A 25,142-nucleotide genomic window follows, 5' to 3' on the forward strand; every position below is an offset into this window, starting at 1 on the left:
AATAGAAACCCTGATTTGAATCCTTGTTGCAAATTTGGAAGAATATATATGAGAACTGGAAAAGTTCTTGCTTCCACCAGGTGAGTTAGCATGATAGGCTAATTTGACAAGAAGAATGCTACCGGAGTGGACTCCAATGTGTAACGTTAAATACTTGATGTGATACCCCCTAGCTAGTAATTTCATTATTACAAGAATGCATTTGTTGTGTTTTGGTCAAATTTGTATTGGAAAGCCATTTACGTTTATTTGCTTCTCATTTGCTTTTCTCTTCCAAAATCAGAGAAAGATGAGGACCATAACTTCCTCGGGTGGCAAAGTTGAGACTGTGACTGTGAGGAGAACAGAGTCATCGGATGCACATGCGATCAATAGCCTGATCAGTCCTGCCACAGTAGCAGTATTTGGAAGAGTAAATGTCATTCATCTACTGTGAGTATGCATAGCCTTAATCATGTCAGCCAAATGCATGAAACAGATATTCACACTCAAGGTGGAAAAATATTTTTTGTTACATGTCAGAATGCATGAACATGCAAGCGTCAATCCATTTTAGATTTACATTTACATTTAAGTCATTTAGCAGACGCTCTTATCCAGAGCGACTTACAAAGTTAAGAACAAATTCTTATTTTACAATGACGGCCTAGGAACAGTGGGTTAACTGCCTTGTTCAGGGGCAGAACGACAGATTTGTACCTTGTCAGCTCAGGGATTTGAACTTGCAACCTTTCAGTTACTAGACCAACGCTCTAACCACTAGGCTACCCTGCCGCCCCCGGCGGACCACAATAATTTATCCTGGCTTCACTGTCTGTATGTTGGTATCCTCAGAGAGAAGGCCAATCTGGCAGTGACCCTGAGCAATGCGAAGAATGAGGTCTTGGCCCATTCTGCCTTCTCTGATCACCCCATTGGAGACATTGTGGATCAAGCTTGTTGGGAACCATTCCTGCATGACAATTACAGTGCTGAAAAATACACGGTTTGTATCAACTAGAGAGATTTGTTCTTGTTTTCTTTCCTATTCTCTGGGTTTAACCGTATTTTCTCGTCACGACAGCCTCTGAACACACTTTTCCTGCACCTCTTCGTGGCACAGCCGATCTTCTCCATCGGGAGTGCCAAAGAGATTGTAAGGTAGGAAGCACAGGAGGCTGGTGAGGGTAGGATGGCTCACTATAATGTCTGGAATGGAGTGAATGGAATGGTATCAAACATGGAAACCATGTGTTTGATGTGTTTGATACCATTCAATTTATTCCATTCCAACCATTACTATGAGCCTGTCCTCCCAAATTAAGGTGCCACCAGCCACCCGTGGTAAGGAGATTATCAATGTTTTCTATGTATGCAATCAGCAAAAAGCAGAGTGTCAAAGTGAGCAGCACTAATGAGTGATGGCATGGCATTGCTCATAATCATGTAACAACCCCTTTCATAACGTAGGCTCAAAAATATAACATGTTCAACTTTTCCATAATATAATAAGACTAGGTTTGAATCCTGTTTGTGGCAACTAGTGATACAGCAGTCTGCCATTCCTATACCACATATGCTTTTCCAATTTGATTCCACAGCCATTCCATAAAATTTCAGCATGAGAAATTAGATTCTCATGATGTGATATTGCATGCACTGTAGGTTCTTGACAGGGTGATGGATTGTGCAATAAGAAAAGTAAACATCTTCTTACAGAACTGTGTTCAATGCTATCACAGAGCTGCAATACATCTGCTTGGTCACCCCAACTAGTCGATGTCTAGGTGAGTGTGTAGTCCTTTTTTATACAATATGTATATATGTGTATGAGAATATGTGTAATCGTATTATTTAACTTTCTTCATCATGTATTCAAAAATATATGATTGTGAAGGATTCACAGTATGCCCACTCCCACTGTGTGTTTTCAGAGCGTGCACTGGTAACGATCTTTGAGCCCATGAAGAGTCTGAAGGATCCAGGGCCCCAGTGTTCAGCATTTGTGTGCCACAGACACAACTATTGCCCAAGGCTGCATGTCCGCCGAGCCAGGTCCTCATAGTCATTTTAACACACCTGCGTTCTGTACCATAGCACTTTTGCTTTATACTCTCAAATTTGATTTTGCCGTTCACAGTATGATAAATTACTTTTTGGAATTAAGGAATTCATTGTTTAATTCCAACCTGGTCTCAGAGCATATCATATTATTCTGTACGTAAAACCGAAGAAACTCAATTTAGTATATGTTAGGTTTCGTATTGTATGTATTAATTTGTGGATGTCCATCACCAATTTCGTAAGATAAGTTAGAAATTACAATTCGTATTATTAGTTACGAATTTGCAAAATGTACAATATGTTACGAATTTTCTAAATGTATGATATGTTACGAATTCTAGCTAGGTGTCTAGCTGGCTAACGTTAGCTAGTGGGTTAAGGTTAGGGTTAAGTTTAGGAGATAGGTTAAAGCGTTAAGGTTAGGGTTAGCAGAAGGGTTAGCTAACAGGGTTAAGGTTAGGGGTCGCCAGGCTGCTCATCATTACGCACACCTGTCACCATCGTTATGCACACCAGCGCTTCATTGGACTCACCTGGACTCTATCACGTCATTGATTGCCTCCCCTATATCTGTCACTTCCTCAGTTTCATTGTCTGCATTGATGTTGTTTTGTTTCTCTTATCCAGATGCTGTTCTTGTTTAGTTTCATGTTTATTTATTATTAAATCTTCACCCTGTACTTGCTTCCCGTCTCCCACCGTCTGTAGTTACGGAAGCGATACAAGGGGCAGGGTTAGCTAAAAGGGTTAAGGGAAGGGTTAGCCAACATTCTAAGTAGTTAAAAGGTAGTTCAAAAGTTGCTAATTAGCTCAAATGCAAAAGTTGTCCATGATGAGATTCGAACAACCTTTGGGGGCGTAATACGCCCACCCATCCACCCCGACCAACCACCCTACTTTTGTTTTTGCCTTAAGTAACCATCTTATGTAACCATACCAAATGTAACATATCATACTAATTTCAGAATCCCGGATTTACATTTACTATGTTACGTCTAGTCTATGAGACCAGGCTGTTATTTCAATACGTTCACATGTATTTCTATTCTAATTTTAGTGAGTGATGATCCTTGGGTTGCTCATGGCTTTCATCAAGTGATTGACGCTTCTGTTACAGGGTGGAGGATCATGATGACCTCACACACATCTTTGCGGAGCAGTCAAAGGCCCTCACAGGATCCTATGGGACTTACTTTCTGGCTGAACTCATTGAGGCTCAGGACGACGAAAATCATGCAGCTGTTTGTGAGGTCAGCTATGTTTACAGTTTTATTTCTTTGTTGTCATGAGAATATATTTATTTCTCCTTAATACATTCCAACTTCAGCCAAAACCACGGGAAAGGAAAAAACGTTAGCCCTTCTGATTATTAAGCTTTGGATCAAGTCAGCCATTTTGTTCTTTCTGATGTTATCTGTCTGTTTGTTTTATCATTGGCATCAGTAATCTCTGATCCACTGTCAGAGAGTTCAGTCCATTTAAAATGTAATAGCAACGGTGCAGATGCTTTTGCCTGGTTCACAGAAATCCTGCTAGGGTGAATTCCCCCAGGACTTAGAAGATGACAGAACTTTCCTCCCCTCCCTGCAACTCAAGCTGACACGTGTTCATGGCAGCATATGGTAGATGAGAGTTGACACTGCCAAGACAGGCTCTCACTGAACATATTGTGTCCAGACATCTGTAGCATTTTGTTTTTTTTGCCTGGATGTGTTCTCCATTCAGAGAACAAACAGCACAACACTTCCCAAGAGGGTTGTACTATTCAGCACTCAATTTTTTTAACAGCATTGCCAATTATTTACTTATTGTGTACTTTAAAAAAAAGTTATAGCCTAGAATGAAATACTGTAATTGGTCAAGTTTGATAGTATGCACATGTATATTACTAGTGTTGATACACTTTATTTAATTACAAATGGCTTTACAGTAAAATGACTGTGTCTGTCTGTGTTCTGTCTTCACAGAATGAGGGAACTGCTGTGGGTTTCATCAGTGTGAGTGGTGACATCAACTTGAAGCTGCTCAACGAGTGCTTTGAGCTTGGGCCCTTCAACGGTCTGTATAAGCCCAGTCCAGAGGACCTGACTGAGACTGCCCCTGAGCCAGAGGGAGATGGGACTCCAGGGGACACCAACACCATCAGCCCACAGGATAGCACTGGAGAGGTGCAGTATGAGATGAATCTGACCCAGAAGGACCCATGTTTCCAAAATCAACAATACTGTAAGGCTATAACAGATGCAATTGTTAGGCAAAATGTGACATATTGGTTTGATTAAATGAATTGCAAGGTATCATCACAGGACGTGGACCAGACAAAGGATTTTGATCAAGGTGGCGTTACAGAAATACCCAGTGAAGTATCAGAGGTAAACCAATTATGAATTCCTTATGGTATTTCCTTCATGTCCACCAGCTATGGGCTCTCATTCATCTCCTATTGATATATTAACACTGTATTGCTGTCATTGCAGCCAGGGGACAGCCAGGCTTGTGCAGCAGAGCCTCAGGGTTCAGAAGTGACTCTGGAACCAAGAGTCTCAGTAACACCCAATGCATTCTGTATTCAATTATTTGTCATCTACAAGAATTTTGAAATGAGGTAAGTTCAGGACAAAGTCACAAGCATAACATTGCTGTCTGATGAAAACCTCGTAACTCAATATTTGCCAATATTTGTATGTATTTATTGAAAGCAGTAAGTCCCCTCAATGTACTCTGAACATTTCATTACTCTAGGACCAATAAAAGGTATAAAAAAAAGAAAAAAATCTTCACTGTTTCTGTTTTAAGAAAAACAGCAACGATAATTTGATTACTAAGTCATTAATTGATTAAGTAATTACCTAGTAATTATACTGGCATTGTTTGGATGAGAGTTTAACTAACCCATTTGAAAAAAATAATTCTGTTTTGGATAAATAAAGAGGAAATACATTCCCATTAATTGAAGGTGATCAAATGTAGTTTTGCTTTCTCCACTTTCACCACTTGATGAATGTGTGGAAACAACCTTTCACTAGTCATGGCAGCCCTCCAGTATGTATCTGTCTTTAGCTGTGTGATTGTTAGCTGGCTCCCGCTGCGTCTCTCTCTCTATCGCCTTACTGCCCAGCTGTTCTGCAATATGGAAGCCAGTTACTCCCCACCGAGAATGAGCATGTAATTAATGAGTATGGTGCATAAAGTGACAGCAACTTGAAGGAGAGAAGTACTGAGATGTGCGGGTTGCTTGGCCAGATTGCTTGGCCAGTTGTTCCACTGCTGTGATTTCCATGTTGGCTCTGATTAGAGCCTTGGCAGAGACACAGTTTCACTTAACTTCCCTCATTCATCTCCTCCTACAGATCGGTGGACTTCCTGCCCAATATATTTAAACTTTTCCCTGTAAGTACCCGCTAACAAATCTTATTACTTAACCATTTTTGATTGACATACTCATTGATTTCCACATTGTGGAGGCTCTTTGAAACTGAGGTTACTGCATGTGATAAGCATGAAGCCAATCTCCTTGTTTCTTCCACAGGACCGTGATTTCTGCATCATCTCTGTGCCCAAGCTGGCCCCTGAGTTCCCCCTCCTCCAGAGCTTCCTCAGGGTAGTACCACACCACACCAGCAGCCTGCCGCAGGAGCTCTACATCTTCCACCGCTCTGGCCTGCTCAAGTGGGTATTAGTATAGTCCCCAACAGAACATTTCAGTAGTTTTAGCCATTGACGTACATCTAAGGGTTTAGCATGAATGCATCTCCTTATTTATCTTACAAAGATTACATTGAGATGGATGTTATTGGATATTTGAAGAGAGATGTTTTTGGGGCGAGAAATCCCTGGATGTGTATATACAATGGAAGTTGCTTGTGTAATGTCAATCATGGTCTTGTTGTCCCCTCAGGACATTTGTGGTGAGTCTGGCAGTGTCTGCAGACAGGCCTGCAGTCTGTGACATGGTGAAGAAACTCAGCCTGCATGAGAGCCTGCTGGAGGACCTGGACATGTTCTACCAGGCCCATAGAGACATGGTCAGTCACAGACACACACAGGACACACTACTGCCAATAGGACAAGGAATAGTACAACCACTAGTTCCATTTAACTTGTTCTTATATAGCTAGTCTCAGTTTATCAATAAATTACACAAAAACTGTTCCAGAGTGATTCAAATTATTATGTTGGAAGACTTGGAGTATCACTGATTGATTAATGGTTTTTGCAAGGAGGTAACTAATTACCATGTAAACCATATTTCCAGTGGTGATTCACACCCCAGCAGTCAAGCATGACTATGACAGAGCTCCAACACAGATAATTACTTTGGATATGAAAATGGATTCATATTTATATGTAATCCTCAAGTGTAATATCTCATCTCTCTTTCTCTGTGTCTGTCTTCCAGGATGGAACACCCTTGCAGGCATTTGTAGCCCAAGTTCAGAACCAACTAGTTGGGATTGTAATCATCAGAAATGAGGAGGTAGTTTTCTTGTTTACAGACTTCAATGGTATTTTGCTTTCATAGATTTAGTACTACTTAATCTCTCTCTCTCTCTCTCTCTCTCTCTCTCTCTCAGGATATAGATTACATCCGAGCCAACTACAACATTGAGAACTTCATCTACTTCAGCCACCACCGCTATGAGGAGCACGGCCAGCTGTGTCACTTTGCCCTCAACCCCATCTTCCAGCACTACGCCAAACACTTCCTAAAGGAGGTCCTGCGGCTGGCACACAAATCCTGCCTCTACTACCCAATCTACCCCTCCTACCACAACCAGAAGGTGAGAGAAACAGACTGTAAAGCTCATATTGACTTCTCACCTTGCCCGTTCCACTGTGTGTGTGTGCATGTGTTCCTGCGTGCGTGCACATTGTGTTCAGTACCAGATATTCATAAGTGCAGTGTTCCTCAGTCCTTGTCCAGCCACTCTTCACCAACTCTCTCTGGGGTTGGAGAAGCAGGTGCTGATATAGGACTACCAAGTCCACCTCTCTGGACTGTTAGAATACATTTCCTCATTGTGTAGAGGCCTTCTCCTTGTCCTCATCCTCCTCCTTGCCCTCTGCTAATTAACTTATACAAACATGCACCAGATGGTGAGGTGTAAATAGAATAATGGAATTATGGAAAATCTAATGGGAGAGGGAATCATTATTTGGGCAGTGGATGCTGGAGCATAGGGTTGGCCAGCCATGACCGAGGCAGTGGAAGTTATATTCAGTAGAAGTGGTTTCTATTCAGGAGCATGTTGATGGTCGTGTAAATCGTATCAAACAACCTCTTCATCAGAGCTAGTTATGTCTGCATCCCAAATGGCATCCCCTACAGAGCTCTTATGGGCCCTGGTCAAAAGTAGTGCCCTATATAGGGAATATTTTGCACCTGTTAGTCACCCCTTCCTTTGCCTCCATCAATGGTATAGCTGATAGGTATCACCTCCCCTGACCCTTGCCCCTTTTCCGCTCCCCTCAGAACTCATGTGCCCATTACCTGACCTCTGTTCTTAACTGCATGGTTCCGGTGCACCCGCGACGCCAGATTGTCTACCCTCTGGAGGAGCTGGGCATCAACGCGCCATCCAAGCAGATCACTAAGGACCAGGTGGGCACAGCAGCAGCTGATGAACAGGCTGGTTGGTGGTTTAACATGCCTGGGAATGAGGTTGGGCAAGTACCCACTGTCTCCAGGTTAACAGAATGAGAGGCAGAGAGATGATATGAGAAAGAAGAGAAATATCTTTCGTGTGTAATTTACATGCCCACAAGAGGGTGCTGCTTTAAAGTGGACGGATTCCCCGCTTAGCATGGAGTGTAGATAACATAGATATTTGTTTCAAACAGTAAAATATTGTGATGGATACAATTGGAAAATAATTTTATGTGAAAGGTAATTATTCCATCAAGGGTAAGGCACTCCATGGACAAATAGCATTGCAGTCTTGAACATTGCTTATAATTAGTTGTAGAGCTTTTTCAGTGGTATTATATATGCACAACTTTTCTTTATTAGTCTTTCCACACCCAACTCCTCAGGCTATTTTTAAAGTGCTTGTATTAGTATAGATGAGGGCAGCAGATGGTTGCTCTGACAGATGGTTAGGAATGTTTGCCTCTGCTGTTTAACAGGTAAAGGAGCACAGTCCACTTACCACACAGTCAGTCATAAGCCACTGTCTGCCGCACCTGTTCTGCGTCTCAATAGTTGTAACTAGCTTCGTCTCCTTGTGTCCTCTTCCTCCATGATCACTGATGTGGGTGATGGGAGACAAGGAAAGGAGACAAGGAAAGGAAGGCATTTCAGACTTAATCAAACACTTATTTTGGATATGCAGCAAATGTAATATTATACTAAATCAGAACTTTATTAGTTAATACTTTCACCATATGATTGTCACTAATCACAGCATATATTCTTAGATGCACTATGCAGAAATCACTCCACCATTTCCTGGTTGCTAAAATTATAATAGCCTAATTTCAGTTTATGTGATAAAACAAGCAAGTATAGTGTAGAGAATCATTGTACCATCTAAATGTTGTGAAATATCTTTTCCATAACCAAAATAATGCTGATGTACAAAAACGAAAGTAAAAGACGCAAAACAAAATTTAAGAACAGGAAGCATAGAAATAGCGCTCATAGAACAGATCTACCGCTTCTTAGACTTGCTTTCAATGAGAATGACAGATCTATAATTGACATGTCTATGTGAATTTGGTCGGGTCACCCAAAATGTTACATATTGCAGCTTTAATATTTTATTTATAAAATTAATAATATCAATAGAGCTATAGCACACCGCATTTTCTGAACCATACGATATAAGCACAGTTATTCATGCTTTTTAATCTTAGATCATAGAATCAATCTGAGAGTACATGTTCCTATATGTGTCACGTGCACCGCGTGGCACTCCCCTCTCCCTCAGTGTATTAACAGATACACCTGCATTCGCCCGTTCCAGGCCATCCAATTTAAAACCTCCATTTAGTAACACGGCAACCATCATATCCAGGCTGCCATGTAGATAAGAGGATAGCAGAGCGATGCCTCACAGCTTTGTCTCTTAGTGTATGTCCAAAATAGCACCCTATTCCCTATATAGTGCATTACTTTTGACCAGATCCCATTTGGTGCCATTTGTGACACAGCCTCAGCCTTGTAATCTAAGCCTGGTGTCCAGCACAGATGTATTAATCAGATTTAAAGCACCTGTTCCCTCTCTGTCAATACCAGATCGTATTACCCAGTGCCATGGTCACAGCACCCGGCCATTATGTTAGAGAAAAGGTTAGGCACCATTTCCACAAGGATAGGGAATAAGGACAGCTGCACTTGCCCACACTAGCCTATACCTACCTGCACCAGACAGAGCATGAATCAGACCTGCATCGTGTTGTTTGGTTAGCTGGAGTATTTCAGGTGATTATTATTTAGGGGGTTCGTTACAAAGCAGAATAAAGATGTAATTAACTGAACGGAGAATGTTCTTGCACTTTAATTACATAGGTTTGATTACATTTGGTCATTTTCACATGAAGTCAGAGTTTGAACTTATATGTGTTCTTTTAAGAACAGAGCAGGCACTACTGAGAATAGCAAATATTACTTGAAGGTTAATTCCAACTGCAGGTTTCCCCTTCCTTTGGAGGTGTGCTGCCATTTTCAATCCAACGGGGAACCAATGTAACTAATTATGAGTGCTCTAGGACCAATTAGCACACTAAAATCACAGTTTGATTATTGGTGAGGAGATAGAAAATTCTGTGGATAACACAATGTTCTCTGCGTTCATTCTGACTCTATACCTTGCATTGAATGCTCTGACATTTGGACATTTATTTTCAATAGGGCCAGTACTCATAATAAAATAGTTAGTATTTAAGTAGGAGCATTGGCACTTATTACGTTTCACTCAGCGTTTCCAGTGGAACATCAAACTTTAAGACATTTCCATATTTTTTGTATAAATGCTGCTAAAATAATATTACGATTTTTTTTGAAAACTGAAAACTGGTACTCTCTTTTCTGTAGTTAAGTGCTCTGATAAATGCCAGTCTCTGGGTTTTAGGCCATTGTCATTCAAATAAACCCAAATGGGAAAATGGTGTGCACATTAATACACCTTTTAGGATAGCAATAATTATGTTTGTCATCTACAGTACCAGTCAAAAGTTTGGACACACCTACTCATTCAAAGGTTTTTCTTTAGTTTTACTATATTCTACATTGCAGAATAAAGTGAAGACATCAAAACTATGAAATAACACATGTAGTAACCAAAAAAGTGTTAAATAAATCAAAATATATTTTATGTTTTAGATTCTTCAAAGTAGCCACCCATTGCCTTGATGACAGCTTTTCACACTCTTGGCATTCTCTCAATCAGCTTCACCTGGAGTTCCCACATATGCTGAGCACTTGTTGGCTGCTTTTCCTTCGCTCTGCGGTCCAACTCATCCCAAACCATCTCAATTGGGTTGAGGTCGGGTGATTGTGGCGGCCAAGTCATCTGATGCAGCACTCCATCACTCTCCTTCTTGGTCAAATAGCACTTACACAGCCTGGAGGTGTGTTGGGTCATTGTCCTGTTGAAAAACAAATGATAGTCCCGCTAAGAGAGAACCAGATGGGATGGCATATCGCTGCAGAATGCAGTGGTAGCCATGCTAGTTAAGTGCAGCAAAGCACCCCCACACCTCCTCCTCCATGCTTCATGGAGGGAACCAAACATGCGGAGATCATCCATTCACCTACTCTGCGTCTCTCAAAGACATGACGGTTTTAACCAAAAATCTCAAATTTGGACTCATCAGACCAAAGGACAGATTTCCACCGGTCTAATGTCCATTGCTCGTGTTTCTTGGCCCAAGCAAGTCTCTTCTTATTATTGGTGTCCTTTAGTTGTGGTTTCTTTGCAGCAATTCGACCACGAAGGCCTGATTCACACAGTCTCCTCTGAACAAATCAAATCAAATGTATTTATATAGCCCTTCTTACATCAGCTGATATATCAAAGTGCTTTACAGAAACCCAGCCTAAAACCCCAAACAGCAAGCAATGCAGGTGTAGAAGCACGGTGGCTAGGAAAAACTCCCTAGAAAGGCCAAAACCTTGGAAGAAACCTAGAGGGGAACCAGGCTATGAGGGGTGGCAAGTCCTCTTCTGGCTGTGCCGGGTGGAGATTATAACAGAACATGGCCAAGATGTTCAAATGTTCATAAATGACCAGCATGGTCAAATAATAATAATCACAGTAGTTGTCGAGGGCGCAACAAGTCAGCTCCTCAGGAGTAAATGTCAGTTGGCTTTTCATAGCCGATCATTGAGAGTATCTCTACCGCTCCTGCTGTCTCAAGAGACTTGAAAACAGCAGGTCTGGGACAGGTAGCACGTCCGGTGAACAGGTCAGGGTTCCATAGCCGCAGGCAGAACAGTTGAAACTGGAGCAGCAGCACGGCCAGGTGGACTGGGGACAGCAAGGAGTCATCATGCCAGGTAGTCCTGAGGCATGGTCCTAGGGCTCAGGTCCTCTGAGAGAGAGAAAGAAAGAAAGAGAGAAAGAGAGAATTAGAGAGAGCATACTTAAATTCACACAGGACACCGGATAAAACAGGAGAAATACTCCAGATATAACAGACTGACCCTAGCCCCCCGACACATAAACTACTGCAGCATCAATACTGGAGGCTGAGACAGGAGGGGTCAGGAGACACTGTAGCCCCATCTGATGATACCCCCGGACAGGGCCAAACAGGCAGGATATAACCCCACCCACTTTGCCAAAGCACAGCCCCCACACCACTAGAGGGATATCTTCAACCACCAACTTACCATCCTGAGACAAGGCCGAGTATAGCCCACAAAGATCTCCGCCACGTCACAACCCAAGGGGGGCGCCAACCCAGACAGGAAGACCACGTCAGCGACTCAACCCACTCAAGTGACGCACCCATCCTAGGGACAGTTGATGTTGAGATGTGTCTGTTACTTGAACTCAATGAAGCATTTATTTGGCCTGCAATTTCTGAGGCTCGTAACTCTAATGAACTTATCCTCTGCAGCAGAGGTAACTCTGCGTCTTCCTTTCCTGTGGCGGTCCTCATGAGAACCAGTTTCATCAAAGCACTTGAGGGTTTTTGCGACTGCACTTGAAGAAACGTTCAAAGTTCTTCAAATTTTCCGCATTGACTGACCTTCATGTCTTAAAGTAATGATGGACTGTTGTTTCTTGTTGCTTATTTAAACTGTTCTTGCCATAATATGGACTTGGTCTTTTACCAAATAGGGCTATTTTCTGCATACCACCCCTACCTTGTCACAACACAACTGATTGACTCAAATGCATTAAGAAGGAAAGAAATTCCACAAATTAACTTTTAACAAAGCACACCTGTTAATTGAAATGCATTCCAGGTGACTACCTCATGAAGAGTGTGTAAAGCTGTCATCAAGGCAAAGGGTGGCTACTTAATCTTAAATATAAAATATATTTTGATTTCTTTAACACTTTTTTGGTTACTACATGTGTTATTTCATGGTTATGATGTCTTCACTATTATTCTACAATGTAGAAAATAGTCAAAATAAAGAAAAACCTTTGAATGAGTAGGTGTGTCCAAAACATTTGACTGGTACTGCGAGGACAGACGCTGGGAGACGAGAAGCAAGTACAGGGAGTGTACATTTAATGACTAACGGACAAGAAACAAACCTCGGACAGTGTCTGGATGGGAAACAAAATGACATTAATGCTGACCCGGGGAACAAACTGAGGAACAGACAGATATAGAGGGAGCAATCAACAAAGTGAAGGAGTCCAGGTGAGTCCAATGAAGCGCTGATGCGCGTAATGCTGGTGACAGGTGTGCATAATGATGGGCAGACTGGTGCCCTTGAGAGCCAAAGAGGGGGAGCTGGAGCAGGCGTGACAGGTACTGTATATTGGTTAGATTGCTGGAGAACTCTTCTGAAGTAATCAAATGGATGAATCTGTGACTTACACACGCTGTCTCTCTCTTCTCCTCAGGTCTCGTATGCTCTCAACCACATCAACCGAAAACTAACCATGGAACCAAAAGTCACCATCAATGCCAGGATCGTGGTAGTGGGGGCATCAGACACTGGCTTAGCATTTCTGGAGGTGCTTGCTTTCTGGTAATGAGAAATTGTATACATGGCATTCATAAATTGCATTTAGAATTGTGTGTATTAGAGGAAGCTCAATGACATCCTCCTCTAGATGATTGTAATTAGTGGGAGTGACTGGTAGGTATTAGAGCACCAGTGTGTGCAGCTTTAGCAGCGGTGATTAGTAGAAATATGAGTATACCCACCCAGAGCAACATGTGTGAATGCATAACCATCCCTTCTCCCACCAAGGCAATCTTACAGCCAGCTTAGTATTGGCCTGAATTCATGGTTACCTTCAAACAAACACCAATACCACACCTTTTGTTATTACAGTATGTTTTGCATAGGTTAAGAAAGCTTATTTATGACTATCTACACATGCGGTGTGCAGATTCTTGCTTAAGTCTTGATGTTTAGTTGATTTGATGAATGAGTCATTATATCTGTAGGCTTGGATGAAAGCCTGCAAACACGACAACCCTCCTTGACCATGAGTAAAAACACTTGTCTAAAGTGTATGTCAACAGCATTCACTTTCAGAATGACTTTTCTCCTGAATTCGCCTTTTATTCCAGGCATCCAATATCTGGAAATGTCGCCAGACTTTTGGTTGGCTAGAAAGAGGAGGCGCTGCTAAAATGTTTTTATTCATTCCGTCTTTGAGATGAACTGTTCCTCCAAACAATATGGCGTCTAGGTTCTGCTCATTCGCCGCCAGCCGATAACTGCCAAGCAACCGGGTCATTGTGTGTGGATGTGAAAGCAGCGCGGAGGGAGGGAGCGTGCATAACTCAGTGAGGGGGTTGGCAGGCAGGGGCGGCGGGGCGATGGGCACACAGCTGCCTGGGGCTGGCATTCAGGAGGGCCCGGAGCTGGCCCTTTAATTAGACACTCCACTGTTCTCCTGTCAGGGATCTTCTGCAGCGATCTGTGTTTGCTGTCACTAATGACTTGACTAATGAGGCAGTTAGTGTCCACTAAACTAATGGTGAGGCGGTGCTAGCAGTGGGCCGGCTGAGTGATGGGTCAGCTTGGGCCCTGCTGGGCCCCCTTATCAGGCCAACTCAAACGGCTGGCCTCCAGCTTTCCATCCTCCTCCATCCAGCCCTCCTCCACTCCTCAGTGGGACAGGGTCAGATCAGGGGGAGCAGGGCAGACAGATAAAGAGCTGGTGGGGTGGCTCGGCCTCTCTGCCTGGTGGTCAGTGGGGTGGGGGGAGTGGAGCGTCGGGGTCACAGCGGTTGTCTGTCAGCGCCTGATAACAGACAGACAGAACGCCAGGAGGTCACGTCCAGAACGCAATAAGAGGCCTTAATGCCTCAGTGCTGGGCGTTAAACCCACCTTCTGGCTCAGATTAACACGGAAATTTGGATTAAAATGAGCTCTGATTATTCTCTGTTCACCAGAAAACACACTGGATTAGGCTGCCGTTTTTAACAAAGACTGTAGTTTAGTTAGTTTCTCTATACAGCAAGCCAAGTGTTAAAATCTATCAACATTAAAGGGTTGTAATAACTATTGTGTGTTGAAAGAACAAGTTTGTGTTGCCGTAAAAGGTATTTGTTCACTTCCTACACACATTTGTGACTTAGAGGCAGTGCATTCATTAGCCAAAATCAATCACTTTCCCTCCCAGAGAGAGGCAGCAGACTTGCAGGCGATCTAAAGCTTGACATGACATGGCTCAGCTCAGTGTACATCTCCTTTTCACACAACACCATTGAGGCTTTCTCTGTTGTATCACCAATAGGGATAATGTCCATTTGGCACAGAACAAAGGAGGACATTTACATCACAAGAGACCTTTTACACTCCTGATAGTAAACGCATAAGAGGAACACTACAGACTGGGGACAAAACCAGACAAAACAAAAGGAAGGGCTTTTACTATGAGGTTTAGAAAACAAAGGATTTTTAATGCATACCGATGTAGATGAAATGCAATAGGGGTATTAGATGGAACCATTCAGCTGCATCTGCGCCCCCTCACTCAGCTCTCAGAGAATAACAGAACACTGCAGACAGAGAGAGCCTGTGCTCATTTCTCTGTGATGTCCTCTATTCTTCCTGGAACCCATGTACTATATGTTAGGTATTAGATTTTCCCCACTACTAGAAAATGGAACAGGAACGCTGAAAGATAATTATTGGCGAAATACAATGTTTTGATCATCAGGTCAAAAGCATCTGTGTTTAGGTAGGATGAGGTCATCTTTTCTGAGAAAATAAACGTGCTCCTATTCTGCACTGCACAGTAGCTGCACTCATGAGTCAGGGTTATCTTCCCAGTAAACACTATGTTCCTTTCCTTCTCCAGCCCACACCTGAGGTTCAATAACATGACTCTGATCTCCACGCATGGCTTCCCAGGCTACTACACCAATGAAAAGATGAGATTCTTGTCCACGAGGTGAGACACCTGCAGCTTCTCTTGTTGTCATTTGTCCTACGTGGTGGACTGTAGTCATCAATGGAAAACTCATTAATGCTTGTGCATTATTTAATCTTTCGCGTTCGAGGATGTCTTTCAACGGGCTCCATAATACGCTAGGATACAAAAATGTTTACCTTTGTGCCCCTGTCCGCTGCCCACAGTCATAGCTCCAGCGACAGGGACTATGCCCAGATGTCTCTACGCTCCTGGATCAACGTGGTGACAGGCAAGATGGTGGGCATCGACAGGGCAGCCAAGCATGTACTGGTATCTGGGGGCAGGAAAGTGCCTTATGATCATCTCATCCTCTGTACAGGCCAGCAGTACCAGGTTGGAGGGACATCCTGCATATAAAATTATAATTAGTAGTAGTATATGTATAATATGTTTTATGTCATAGTGTTGGGGGAAATTAAAGCACAATTTCTATAGTGTCATTTATTTTATTTTGTCACAATAGTCATCATTTCATAATCACATGATTCTGTATTGATGTTCTAAAACCTGAATGATTGCTGTGAGGATTTCTGGGTTCGTCCCTGCTAGGTTCCCTGTCCCACTGGCAGTCTTCTTCCACCCAAAAGCCAGCTCCCAGCCCAGCCCCGCCGTAGATACACCGGGCCCGTCCCATCCAACCTCTTCACCCTCAACGACCACCACGACTGTGTGACCGCTTACCAGTGGCTGCTCAACAACTTTGTGAAGCTGAAGGGTATGTATGTGGCCTGGATACCAATCTGTTTCTGCCATCATGCCACTCCTTGCCACTCCTTTTCATGCCAAGCAAAATGTGAGGATTGACACATACTGGCTGCTAACCAGGTGAGTATGTACACTGAGTGTACAAAACATTATGCTCTTTCCATGACAGACTGACCAGGTGAATCCAGGTGAAAGCTAGGATCCCTTATTAATGTCACCTGTTAAATCCACTTCAATCAGTGTAGATGAAGGGAAGGAGACAGGTTAAAGAAGGATTTTTAAGCATTGAGACAATTAAGAAAAGGATTGTGTATGTGGGCCATCAGAGCGTGAATGGGCGAGACAAAAGATTGAAGTGCCTTTGAACAGGTATGGTAGGAGGTGCCAGGTGCACCAATTTGTGTCAAGAACTGCAACACTGCTGAGTTTTTCACGCTCAACAGTTTCCCGTGTGTATCAAGAATGGGCCACCACAGACTTTCAGTGACGCAATTTAGGAAATGGCTGCCAGATTTTTCGTACTGCACATCGGTTGGGTATTTCCCCCAAATTCCCCCAAATTCAAGTATTTACTCTATTATAGTATTATAGTAACTTATGCTACAATAGAAAAGGGGGAAGCAGGAAAAGGTTGTGGAGCTACAACGATAGTCCGTAACAAGGTAGAAGAAACTAAAATTGTCGACGAAACAGAGATGGCTAATGCTAGCACAAACGAGCTAGCAGCAGCAAAATATCCCTCTTTCCGTGAGGTGATAAAGGAGGAATTCCACTTTCGAGGGGAACTCCGAGAAGATGTACGAAAATAACTACATGAATTCGAGAAGGACATTAACCAGAAACTTGAAGAAAACAAAGAAGAACTTTGTCTACAAGAATGGGGGATGCAGAACAGCACATTGGGGAAACGGATACATAGAACACTGCGATAAAGGACGCACTTGTACAGTCTTTGAAAAGCCAGCACGCACTACAGGCAAAAGTGACAGAACTCAAAGGTGTTTCACGTCGTATTAACATGAAACTTTATTCTGTGGTCGAGGGAACAGAAAAATACTCAATGCCCAAATTCGAGCACACCGAGCTCTGGCCTCAAAACCCCTCAGTGGTGACCTACCAAGATCCATAGTTGTGCACTTCCTACAATTCTTAGTCAAAGAGAAAGTCCTCCGTGCAGCCTGGAAAAAGCCTGTTAACTTCCAAAGCCAACAAGTGTTCTTTGATCATGACTATGCGGGAGAGATGCTGACAATAAGGAAGGAATACTCCCCCATTAAGAAGGTACTAAAAGAGAAAGAGATTCGTTTCCAAACAACATTCCCGGCAAAGATGTGAGTATTTCTGGATAACAACCCGGTTTCATAATAGCATGCAGGCTGCTGAAGACCTGAAGTTGAGGGGCGTCCCAGTGGAGTATACCATCAGGAGACAGGCGTCTTCATTGGCTGAAAGACTCATGGTCGGCGGGCAGAGTCGCGGAGAAAGAGGGAAGTCACCTTGGCGAGAGGACGTTCACATTCGAGAGAGACTCAGGCATTTCCAACAAAGATAGAAACTAACTAATCGAATTTTACGGACTTAGTAGTCACAGCGAGATGTTAGACTTATTGGACTGTTATGGTTGACATTGCAAGAGGTAAAACAGCTCCCATATTTTCCCCCACTGCTTTGTAAGGGTGAGAACCCTAAAGTATGTGGCCTACATTGACACATTACGTATGGTCACGTTATTAACATATCTATTAGCTAATGTTATCCTGGCCGTGTGGTGCCAGGACAACAACCTCTCCCTCAACGTGATCAAGACAAAGGAGATGATTGTGGACTACAGGAAAAGGAGGACCGAGCACGCCCCCATTCTCATCGAAGGGGCTGTAGTGGAGCAGGTTTAGAGCTTCCTTGGTGTCCACATCACCAACAAACTAACATGGTCAAAGCACACCAAGACAGTCGTGAAGAGGGCACGACAAAACCTATTCCCCCTCAGGAGACTGAAAAGATTTGCCATGGGTCCTCAGATCCTCAAAAGGTTGTACAGCTGCACCATCGAGAACATCCTGACTGGTTGCATCACTGCCTGGTATGGCAACTGCTCGGCCTCCGACCGCAAGGCACTACAGAGAGTAGTGCGTACGATCCAGTACATCACTGGGGCTAAGCTTCCTGCCATCCAGGACCTCAATACCAGGCGGTGTCAGAGGAAAGCCCTAGAAATTGTCAAAGACTCCAGCCACCCTAGTCATAGACTGTTCTCTCTGCTACCGCACGGCAAGCGGTACCGGAATGCCAAGTGTAGGTCCAAGAGGCTTCTAAACAGCTTCTACCCCCAAGCCATAAGACTCCTGAACATCTAATCCAATGGCTATCCAGATTATTTTCATTGCCCCCCCCTCTTTTACACCGCTGCTACTCTCTGTTATTATCTATGCATAGTCACTTTAATAACTCTACCTACATGTACATATTACCTCAATTACCTCGACTAACCGGTGCCCCCGCACATTGACTCTGTACTGGTACACCCTGTATATAGTCTCGCTATTGTTATTTTACTGCTGCTCTTTAATTACTTGTTACTTTTATTTCTTATTCTTATTCGTATTTTTTAAACTGCATTGTTGGTTAGGGGCTTGTAAGTAAGCATTTCACTGTTGTATTCGGCGCATGTGACTAATAAAATTTGATTTGATGACACTGACAACGAGGTGACAGAAGGACATATTGTATCATGGGGAGGATTCAATGAATGGACTGCATATGGTTGATGGCTTATATAGGCTATTCTAGGATATAAGATATGGACCAGACTGTTACTGTTCCATTATTTATCCTCTGTTACATTACACTTCTACTTTGCTCTTGTAATTATCCGATGTGTCTAGGCGACAAAAAGGCGGCATTTTTATTTGGTTCCAACAGGTTTTGTTTCAGACTGCGTCACGCATTTTGATACTTGAGCAAGGGGCTTTCCAGCGGTCAGGTTCATCCCCTCAAACTCCAGAGGCAAGGGACAATCCTCTGACATGGGAGTCCTTAAAGCAAAGTCTCTTCCCACTTTGGTTTACTTTTCTATTGTTCTTGATTTTTCATTCTTTTTTAGGTTCATGTTAAGCAGGCTGTTATGGTACACAGGTTTTGGGGTTTATATTGATGCATCATCTGGATTTAAGGTCATAAGTCTCATTGTTAACAGACTGGGGAGTGCCATCAAGAGAAGTAAGGTAATAGCAAAGATGAAACGGGAGAGAGTTGACATATTATTCTGACAGGAAACTCATTTATCCCATCCTGAACATGAGAAACTCGAGAAAATGGGCTATAGGGATAGCTTTTTCTCTTATAAAACGGGTAGATGGGGTGTTGCAATTTTTATCCCAAATTCAGTAAATGTTTTGTTTATGTCATAAATAAAAGACAAGGAGGGTAGATTTATCCTTGTTAAATGTAAACTGGATCGCAAGGAAGTTACATTATTGAATGTACATTATACGTGCCCCTGGGGAGTGACATCGTCTTCTTTAGGAAGGAAACCTCTGGCACTCTTATCTGTGGAGGGGATTTTAACATGATTTCAAACTCAAAATTGGACAGCACAAATCAAAATAGGTAAATAAGTCTGGTTGCTAAAAATATCAATTGGATATTACAGGAATGATGTATTGCACAACTTCCATATGTCAGGAAGGGAATATACTTTTTACTTTTTCATGTACAGAGCAGATAGGCACAAGTCTAAAGATGTAGGATCGGGCAGATGTAGGATCATAATGGAGTTAACCTTAATAGCAAACCAAGAAATACTCTATGGAGGCTTAATACAAGCAAGCTGAATGATCCAGCATTCAAGGAATCAATAAAGACAGAATTGAACGTCTATCTGGAGAATAATGATAACAGGGAAGTATCCCCTTCTACATTGTGGGATGCAGCTAAGGCGGTTATTAGAGCGAAGATCATATCCACATCATCTCTCAAGAAAAGATTCAAGCAAAGAAACTGCTGAAACTTTAGGAAGCTCAGAACGATCTCATAGTCAATACAAAGACCCTCTTATATTACCAGAGATTCAACAGGTAAAACAGGAAATTGGCCAGATTTATAGTGAAGAAGTTGAGAAAAAGCTCAGGTTCCGCAAACAATGATATTATGAATGAGGCTCAAAGGCAACACAATTTCTAGCATGCAGACTCAGAAAACAATAAGCACATAATACAATTTGTGGGTGAAATACAGAATGCATTTGAATCATGCTATACAAATCTGTACAAGCAACCAGAGAAGGTAGATGCACAGACAATAGTATTTTTTTTTTTTTTTACTTCCTTCAGAAATAACTACTGAAGAAATGAATAATGCAATGTCTAATCTAAAAGTTAACAAGTCTCCAGGCTCTGATGGCTTCCCTTCAGAATGGTTCAAAGCCTTCAGAGAACAACTAACACCTCTACTTCAGGCCTGTTTTAACTGGACTCTGCGGGAGGGGGATCTACCACCACTGGAGAGAAGCCATAATATCTGTAATTCCAAAAGAGGGTAAAGATAAGCAGGAATGCAGTTCCTATAGACCTATCACAATTTTTAACATGGATTATAAACTGTATGCATCATTAACAGCCAAAAGAATAGAGGACATAATCCCAAAATTGATTGATGGGGATTAAACTGGGTTCATACGGAATAGACAGACAACATAAGGAGAACATTACATGTCATGGACCACGTCAGTCAGGAGAAGATAAGTGCTATATTAATCAGTCTAGATGCAGAAAAAGCATTTGATTCAGTGGGATGGGATTATCTATTCCAAGTTATGTATAGATTTGGTTTCAACAAAGAAGTGATACACTGCGCCAAAACACTATTCATGTCCGACTGCCAGAATAAAGATTAATGGACATTTGTCACTAATTATAATTTTAGAATGTGAGGCAAGACAAGGCTGTAATCTTTCACCCAGGCTCTTCTCCTTGTACATCGAGCCATTAGCCCAGGCAATAAGACAGGACCCATATTTAGAGGGAGTAACAGTAAGAGGCAGTGGACATAAGATTTGCATGTATGCTGATGATGTTCTCTTGTTCCTTAAAGACCCAGATTAAAGTGTACCTAGATTGATGGATGTTTTACAAACATCTGGAAGATATTCAGGGTGTGTGCTTAACGTACATAAGACCCAAGCCCTAGTATATAATCATACCCCACAGGAAGCACTGAAGAGCAGGTATAACTTCCAGTGGACCTCTTCATCCATTAAATATCTTGAAGTAAACCTACCAAAAGATACACCCAAACTTTATGACATGAATTACGTTCCCATCAACAAAAAAATATATGATGACCTGACCAGGTGGAATTCACTTCCTTTGGATCTTAGTAGTTTGATCGAAACAATCAAAATGAACATCCTGCCAAGGTGACTGTATTTGTTCCAATCACTGCCCAATCAAATCCCACCTAAACAGTTTAAGGAATGGAACAAACGGATATCAAGGTTTGATTTGATTTGATTTACGACTCAATTAAGCTCTACTAACTTGAGGTATGGGAAGGAATTCTGTTGGAAGGATGTTATCCGTTTCTTCACAACACCTAAACTGAAATCAAAACAGACTATTGGAGAGAATGTGGGCTATCAAGGGCGGATCACACTCATATATTTTGGTCCTGCCCTGCTGTTTAATCCTACTGTGGAGAAATAAGAAAAAAATGAAGTGGTTTTGACATAGAACAAGCATTCATCAAACATTAATTTCTCTGTATTTAGGTGAAATACCTGATAACTTACACAATAGAGAAAAGTATCTCTTGAAGGTCCTACTGGCAGCCAGTAAAAAGGCTATCACTAGGAAATGGCTACAAAAAGACCCCGTGACCCAATGGGTAGACATTGTTAAAGAAATACACTATATGGAGCGTATGACCTTTAAGAACACATGAAGAGAGAGGCCAGGAATACTGGGAAAAATGGGTTTCGTACATTGTCTAATTCAAAGATGATGTTACTGTTGTACGCATGATGTATACTGTACCTGCCAGACCGTTTTTTGTTTATGTGTTCTTCAATAAAAAAGATAGTATAAAGTATAAAAATATATATAATGGTCCACCACCCAAAGGACATCCAGCCAACTTGACACAACAGCATCCCTGTGGAACGCTTTCGACACCTTGTAGAGTCCATCCACCGATGAATTGAGTCTGTTCTGAGGGCAAAAGGGGGTGCAACTCAATATTAGGAAGGTGTTCTTAATGTTTGGTATACTACTGTATGTAGGAAGTGCTAAAGGCATGATAGCGCCCTTACATTAATTTCCACGGATGTAACATTATTCAAAAGTCTATGAATAATTAGGGTCTAATTAGTGAGAGGGGGAAATCTTTCATCTCTCTCAACCAGGTATGCCTCCTCCATCTCCCTCCATTTACAGGGTGATACTAATTTCTGAGAGGCTAGCTCCCTAATGGTACCCTATTCCCTATATAGGGCCCTGGTCAAAAGTAGTGCGCTATAAAGGGAATAGGATGCTATTTGGAATGTAAGGTTTTCTGCTGATGAAAAGACTGATGTGCTTAAGTAGAATTAATATTTTTCATCTGAAGAAATATGAGATGTGCAGTGATTCAGATTAAGCCTATTATATTAACTAATTAGGGGATCTGTTCATTATGGAGGAAATCATTACTAAATGCAAATTACTTCTACTATGAATCTAATGTAGACCAAAAAAAATATGTTGAAGACATATTGGTTCAAATCAAATATAATCAAATTGTATTCGTCACATGCGCCGAATACAACAGTGAAATGCTTACTTACGAGCCCCTAACTGACAATGCAGTTTAACAAAAATACAGATGAGAATAAGAGATAAAAGTAACAAGTAATTAAAGAGCAGCAGTGAAATAACAATAGTGAGGCTATATACAGGTGGGTACCGATACAGAGTCAATGTGCGGGGGCACCGGTTATTTGAGGTAGACTTGGCGCTCCGGTTCCGCTTGCAGTGCGGTAGCAGAGAGAACAGTCTATGATTAGGGTGGCTGGAGTCTTTGACAATTTTTAGGGCCTTCCTCTGACACCACCTCTTATAGAGGTCCTGGATGGCAGGAAGCTTGGCCCCAGTGATGTACTGGGCTGTTCGCACTACCCTCTGTAGTGCCTTGCGGTCAGAGGCCGAGCAGTTGCCATACCAGGCAATGATTTAACCAGTCAGGATGCTCTCGAGGGTGCAGCTGTAGAACCTTTTGAGGATCTGAGGACTCATGCCAAATCTTTTCAGTCTCCTGAGGGGGAATAGGTTTTGTCGTGCCCTCTTCACGACTGTCTTGGTGTGCTTGGACCATGTTAGTTTGTTGGTGATGTGGACACCAAGGAACTTGAAGCTCTCAACCTGCTCCACTGCAGCCCCGTCGATGAGAATGGGGGCGTGCTCGTTCCTCTTTTTACTGTAGTCCACAATCATCTCCTTTGTCTTGATCACGTTGAGGGAGAGGTTGTTGTCCTGGCATCACATGGCCAGGTCTCTGACCTCCTCCCTATAGGCTGTCTCGTCGTTATCGGTGATCAGGCCTACCACTTTGTGTCATCGGCAAATGTAATGATGGTGTTGGAGTCGTGCCTGGCCGTGCAGTCATGAGTGAACAGGGAGTACAGGAGGGGACTGAGCACGCACCCCTGAGGGGCCCCTGTGTTGAGGATCACATCGGCTGTGGAGAGAGTGATCACACATTCTTCCGGAACAGTTGGTGCTGTCATGCATGTTTCAGTGTTATTTGCCTCGAAGCGAGCATAGAAGTGGTTTAGCTTGTCTGGTAGGCTCGTGTCACTGGGTAGCTCCCGGCTGTGCTTCCCTTTGTAGTCTGTAATGGTTTGCAAGCCCTGCCACATCCGACGAGTGTCAGAGCCGGTGTAGTACGATTCGATCTTAGTCCTGTATTGACGCTTTGCCTGTTTGGTGGTTCGTCAGAGGGCATAGCGGGATTTCTTACAAGCTTCCGTGTTAGAGTCCCGCTCCTTGAAAGCGGCAGCTCTAGCCTTTAGCTCAGTGTGGATGCTGCCTGTAATCCATGGCTTTTGTTTGGGGTATGTACGTACAGTCACTGTGGGGACGACGTCATCAATTAACTTATTGATGAAGCCAATGACTGATGTGGTGTACTCCTCAATGCCATTGGAGAAATCGCGGAACATATTCCAGTCTGTGCTAGCAAAACAGTCCTGTAGCTTAGCATCTGCTTCCTCTGACGACTTTTTTATTGATCTAGTCACTGGTGCTAGAAACAGGAGGATAGAATTATGGTCAGATTTGCCAAATGGAGGGAGAGGGAGAGCTTTGTATGCGTCTCTGTGTGTAGAGTAAAGGTGGTCCAAAGTTATTTTCCCTCTGGTTGCACATTTAACATGCTGATAGAAATTTGGTAATACAAATTTAAGTTTCCCTGCATTAAAGTCCCCAGCTACTAGGAGTGCCGTCTCTGGGTAAGCATTTTCTTGTTTGCTTATGGGGGAATGCAGCTCATTCAACGCAGTCTTAGCCTCTGACTCTGGTGGTATGTAAACAGCTACAAAGAATACAGATGAAAACTCTCTCAGTAGTGTGGTAGTTATTGTCACATATAGGGACAGATATAATACTATAGAGCAAAAACATGTGTACATCAGACCACAGTAGGAGAAGGCGACACTTAAGTGCATAGAACAGCTGGACATACTAATGTTAGAAGGACACATAGTCTACTAGTCCTAATAAGGGCAAACATACCGAAGAGTACACCAAGCTAAACATAAGTACGAAGGCCAAAGACATAGGCCCATAGGATAGATGGAC

The 25,142-nt window shown here is 42.6% G+C and overlaps 1 protein-coding gene across 1 annotated transcript in view; it reads left to right on the plus strand.

The window, feature by feature from the left end:
- The first annotated feature begins 289 nt into the window (after window positions 1-289).
- Window positions 290-25,142, plus strand: part of cfap61 (cilia and flagella associated protein 61) — a 33,426-nt gene continuing 8,573 nt past the window's right edge. Inside the window, exons 1-18 of the mRNA XM_038968424.1 lie at window positions 290-432; window positions 835-985; window positions 1,064-1,140; window positions 1,699-1,766; window positions 1,914-2,034; window positions 3,161-3,293; window positions 4,011-4,211; window positions 4,521-4,648; window positions 5,394-5,433; window positions 5,573-5,712; window positions 5,942-6,068; window positions 6,443-6,520; window positions 6,618-6,845; window positions 7,517-7,645; window positions 13,074-13,201; window positions 15,496-15,588; window positions 15,774-15,942; window positions 16,159-16,324. Coding sequence (XP_038824352.1) covers window positions 290-432; window positions 835-985; window positions 1,064-1,140; window positions 1,699-1,766; window positions 1,914-2,034; window positions 3,161-3,293; window positions 4,011-4,211; window positions 4,521-4,648; window positions 5,394-5,433; window positions 5,573-5,712; window positions 5,942-6,068; window positions 6,443-6,520; window positions 6,618-6,845; window positions 7,517-7,645; window positions 13,074-13,201; window positions 15,496-15,588; window positions 15,774-15,942; window positions 16,159-16,324 — 2,320 coding nt within the window. The remainder of the gene's footprint in view (window positions 433-834; window positions 986-1,063; window positions 1,141-1,698; window positions 1,767-1,913; window positions 2,035-3,160; window positions 3,294-4,010; window positions 4,212-4,520; window positions 4,649-5,393; window positions 5,434-5,572; window positions 5,713-5,941; window positions 6,069-6,442; window positions 6,521-6,617; window positions 6,846-7,516; window positions 7,646-13,073; window positions 13,202-15,495; window positions 15,589-15,773; window positions 15,943-16,158; window positions 16,325-25,142) is intronic.

Source organism: Salvelinus namaycush, chromosome 29 (genome assembly GCF_016432855.1).
Source record: "Salvelinus namaycush isolate Seneca chromosome 29, SaNama_1.0, whole genome shotgun sequence".
Taxonomy (NCBI): Eukaryota; Metazoa; Chordata; class Actinopteri; order Salmoniformes; family Salmonidae; genus Salvelinus; species Salvelinus namaycush.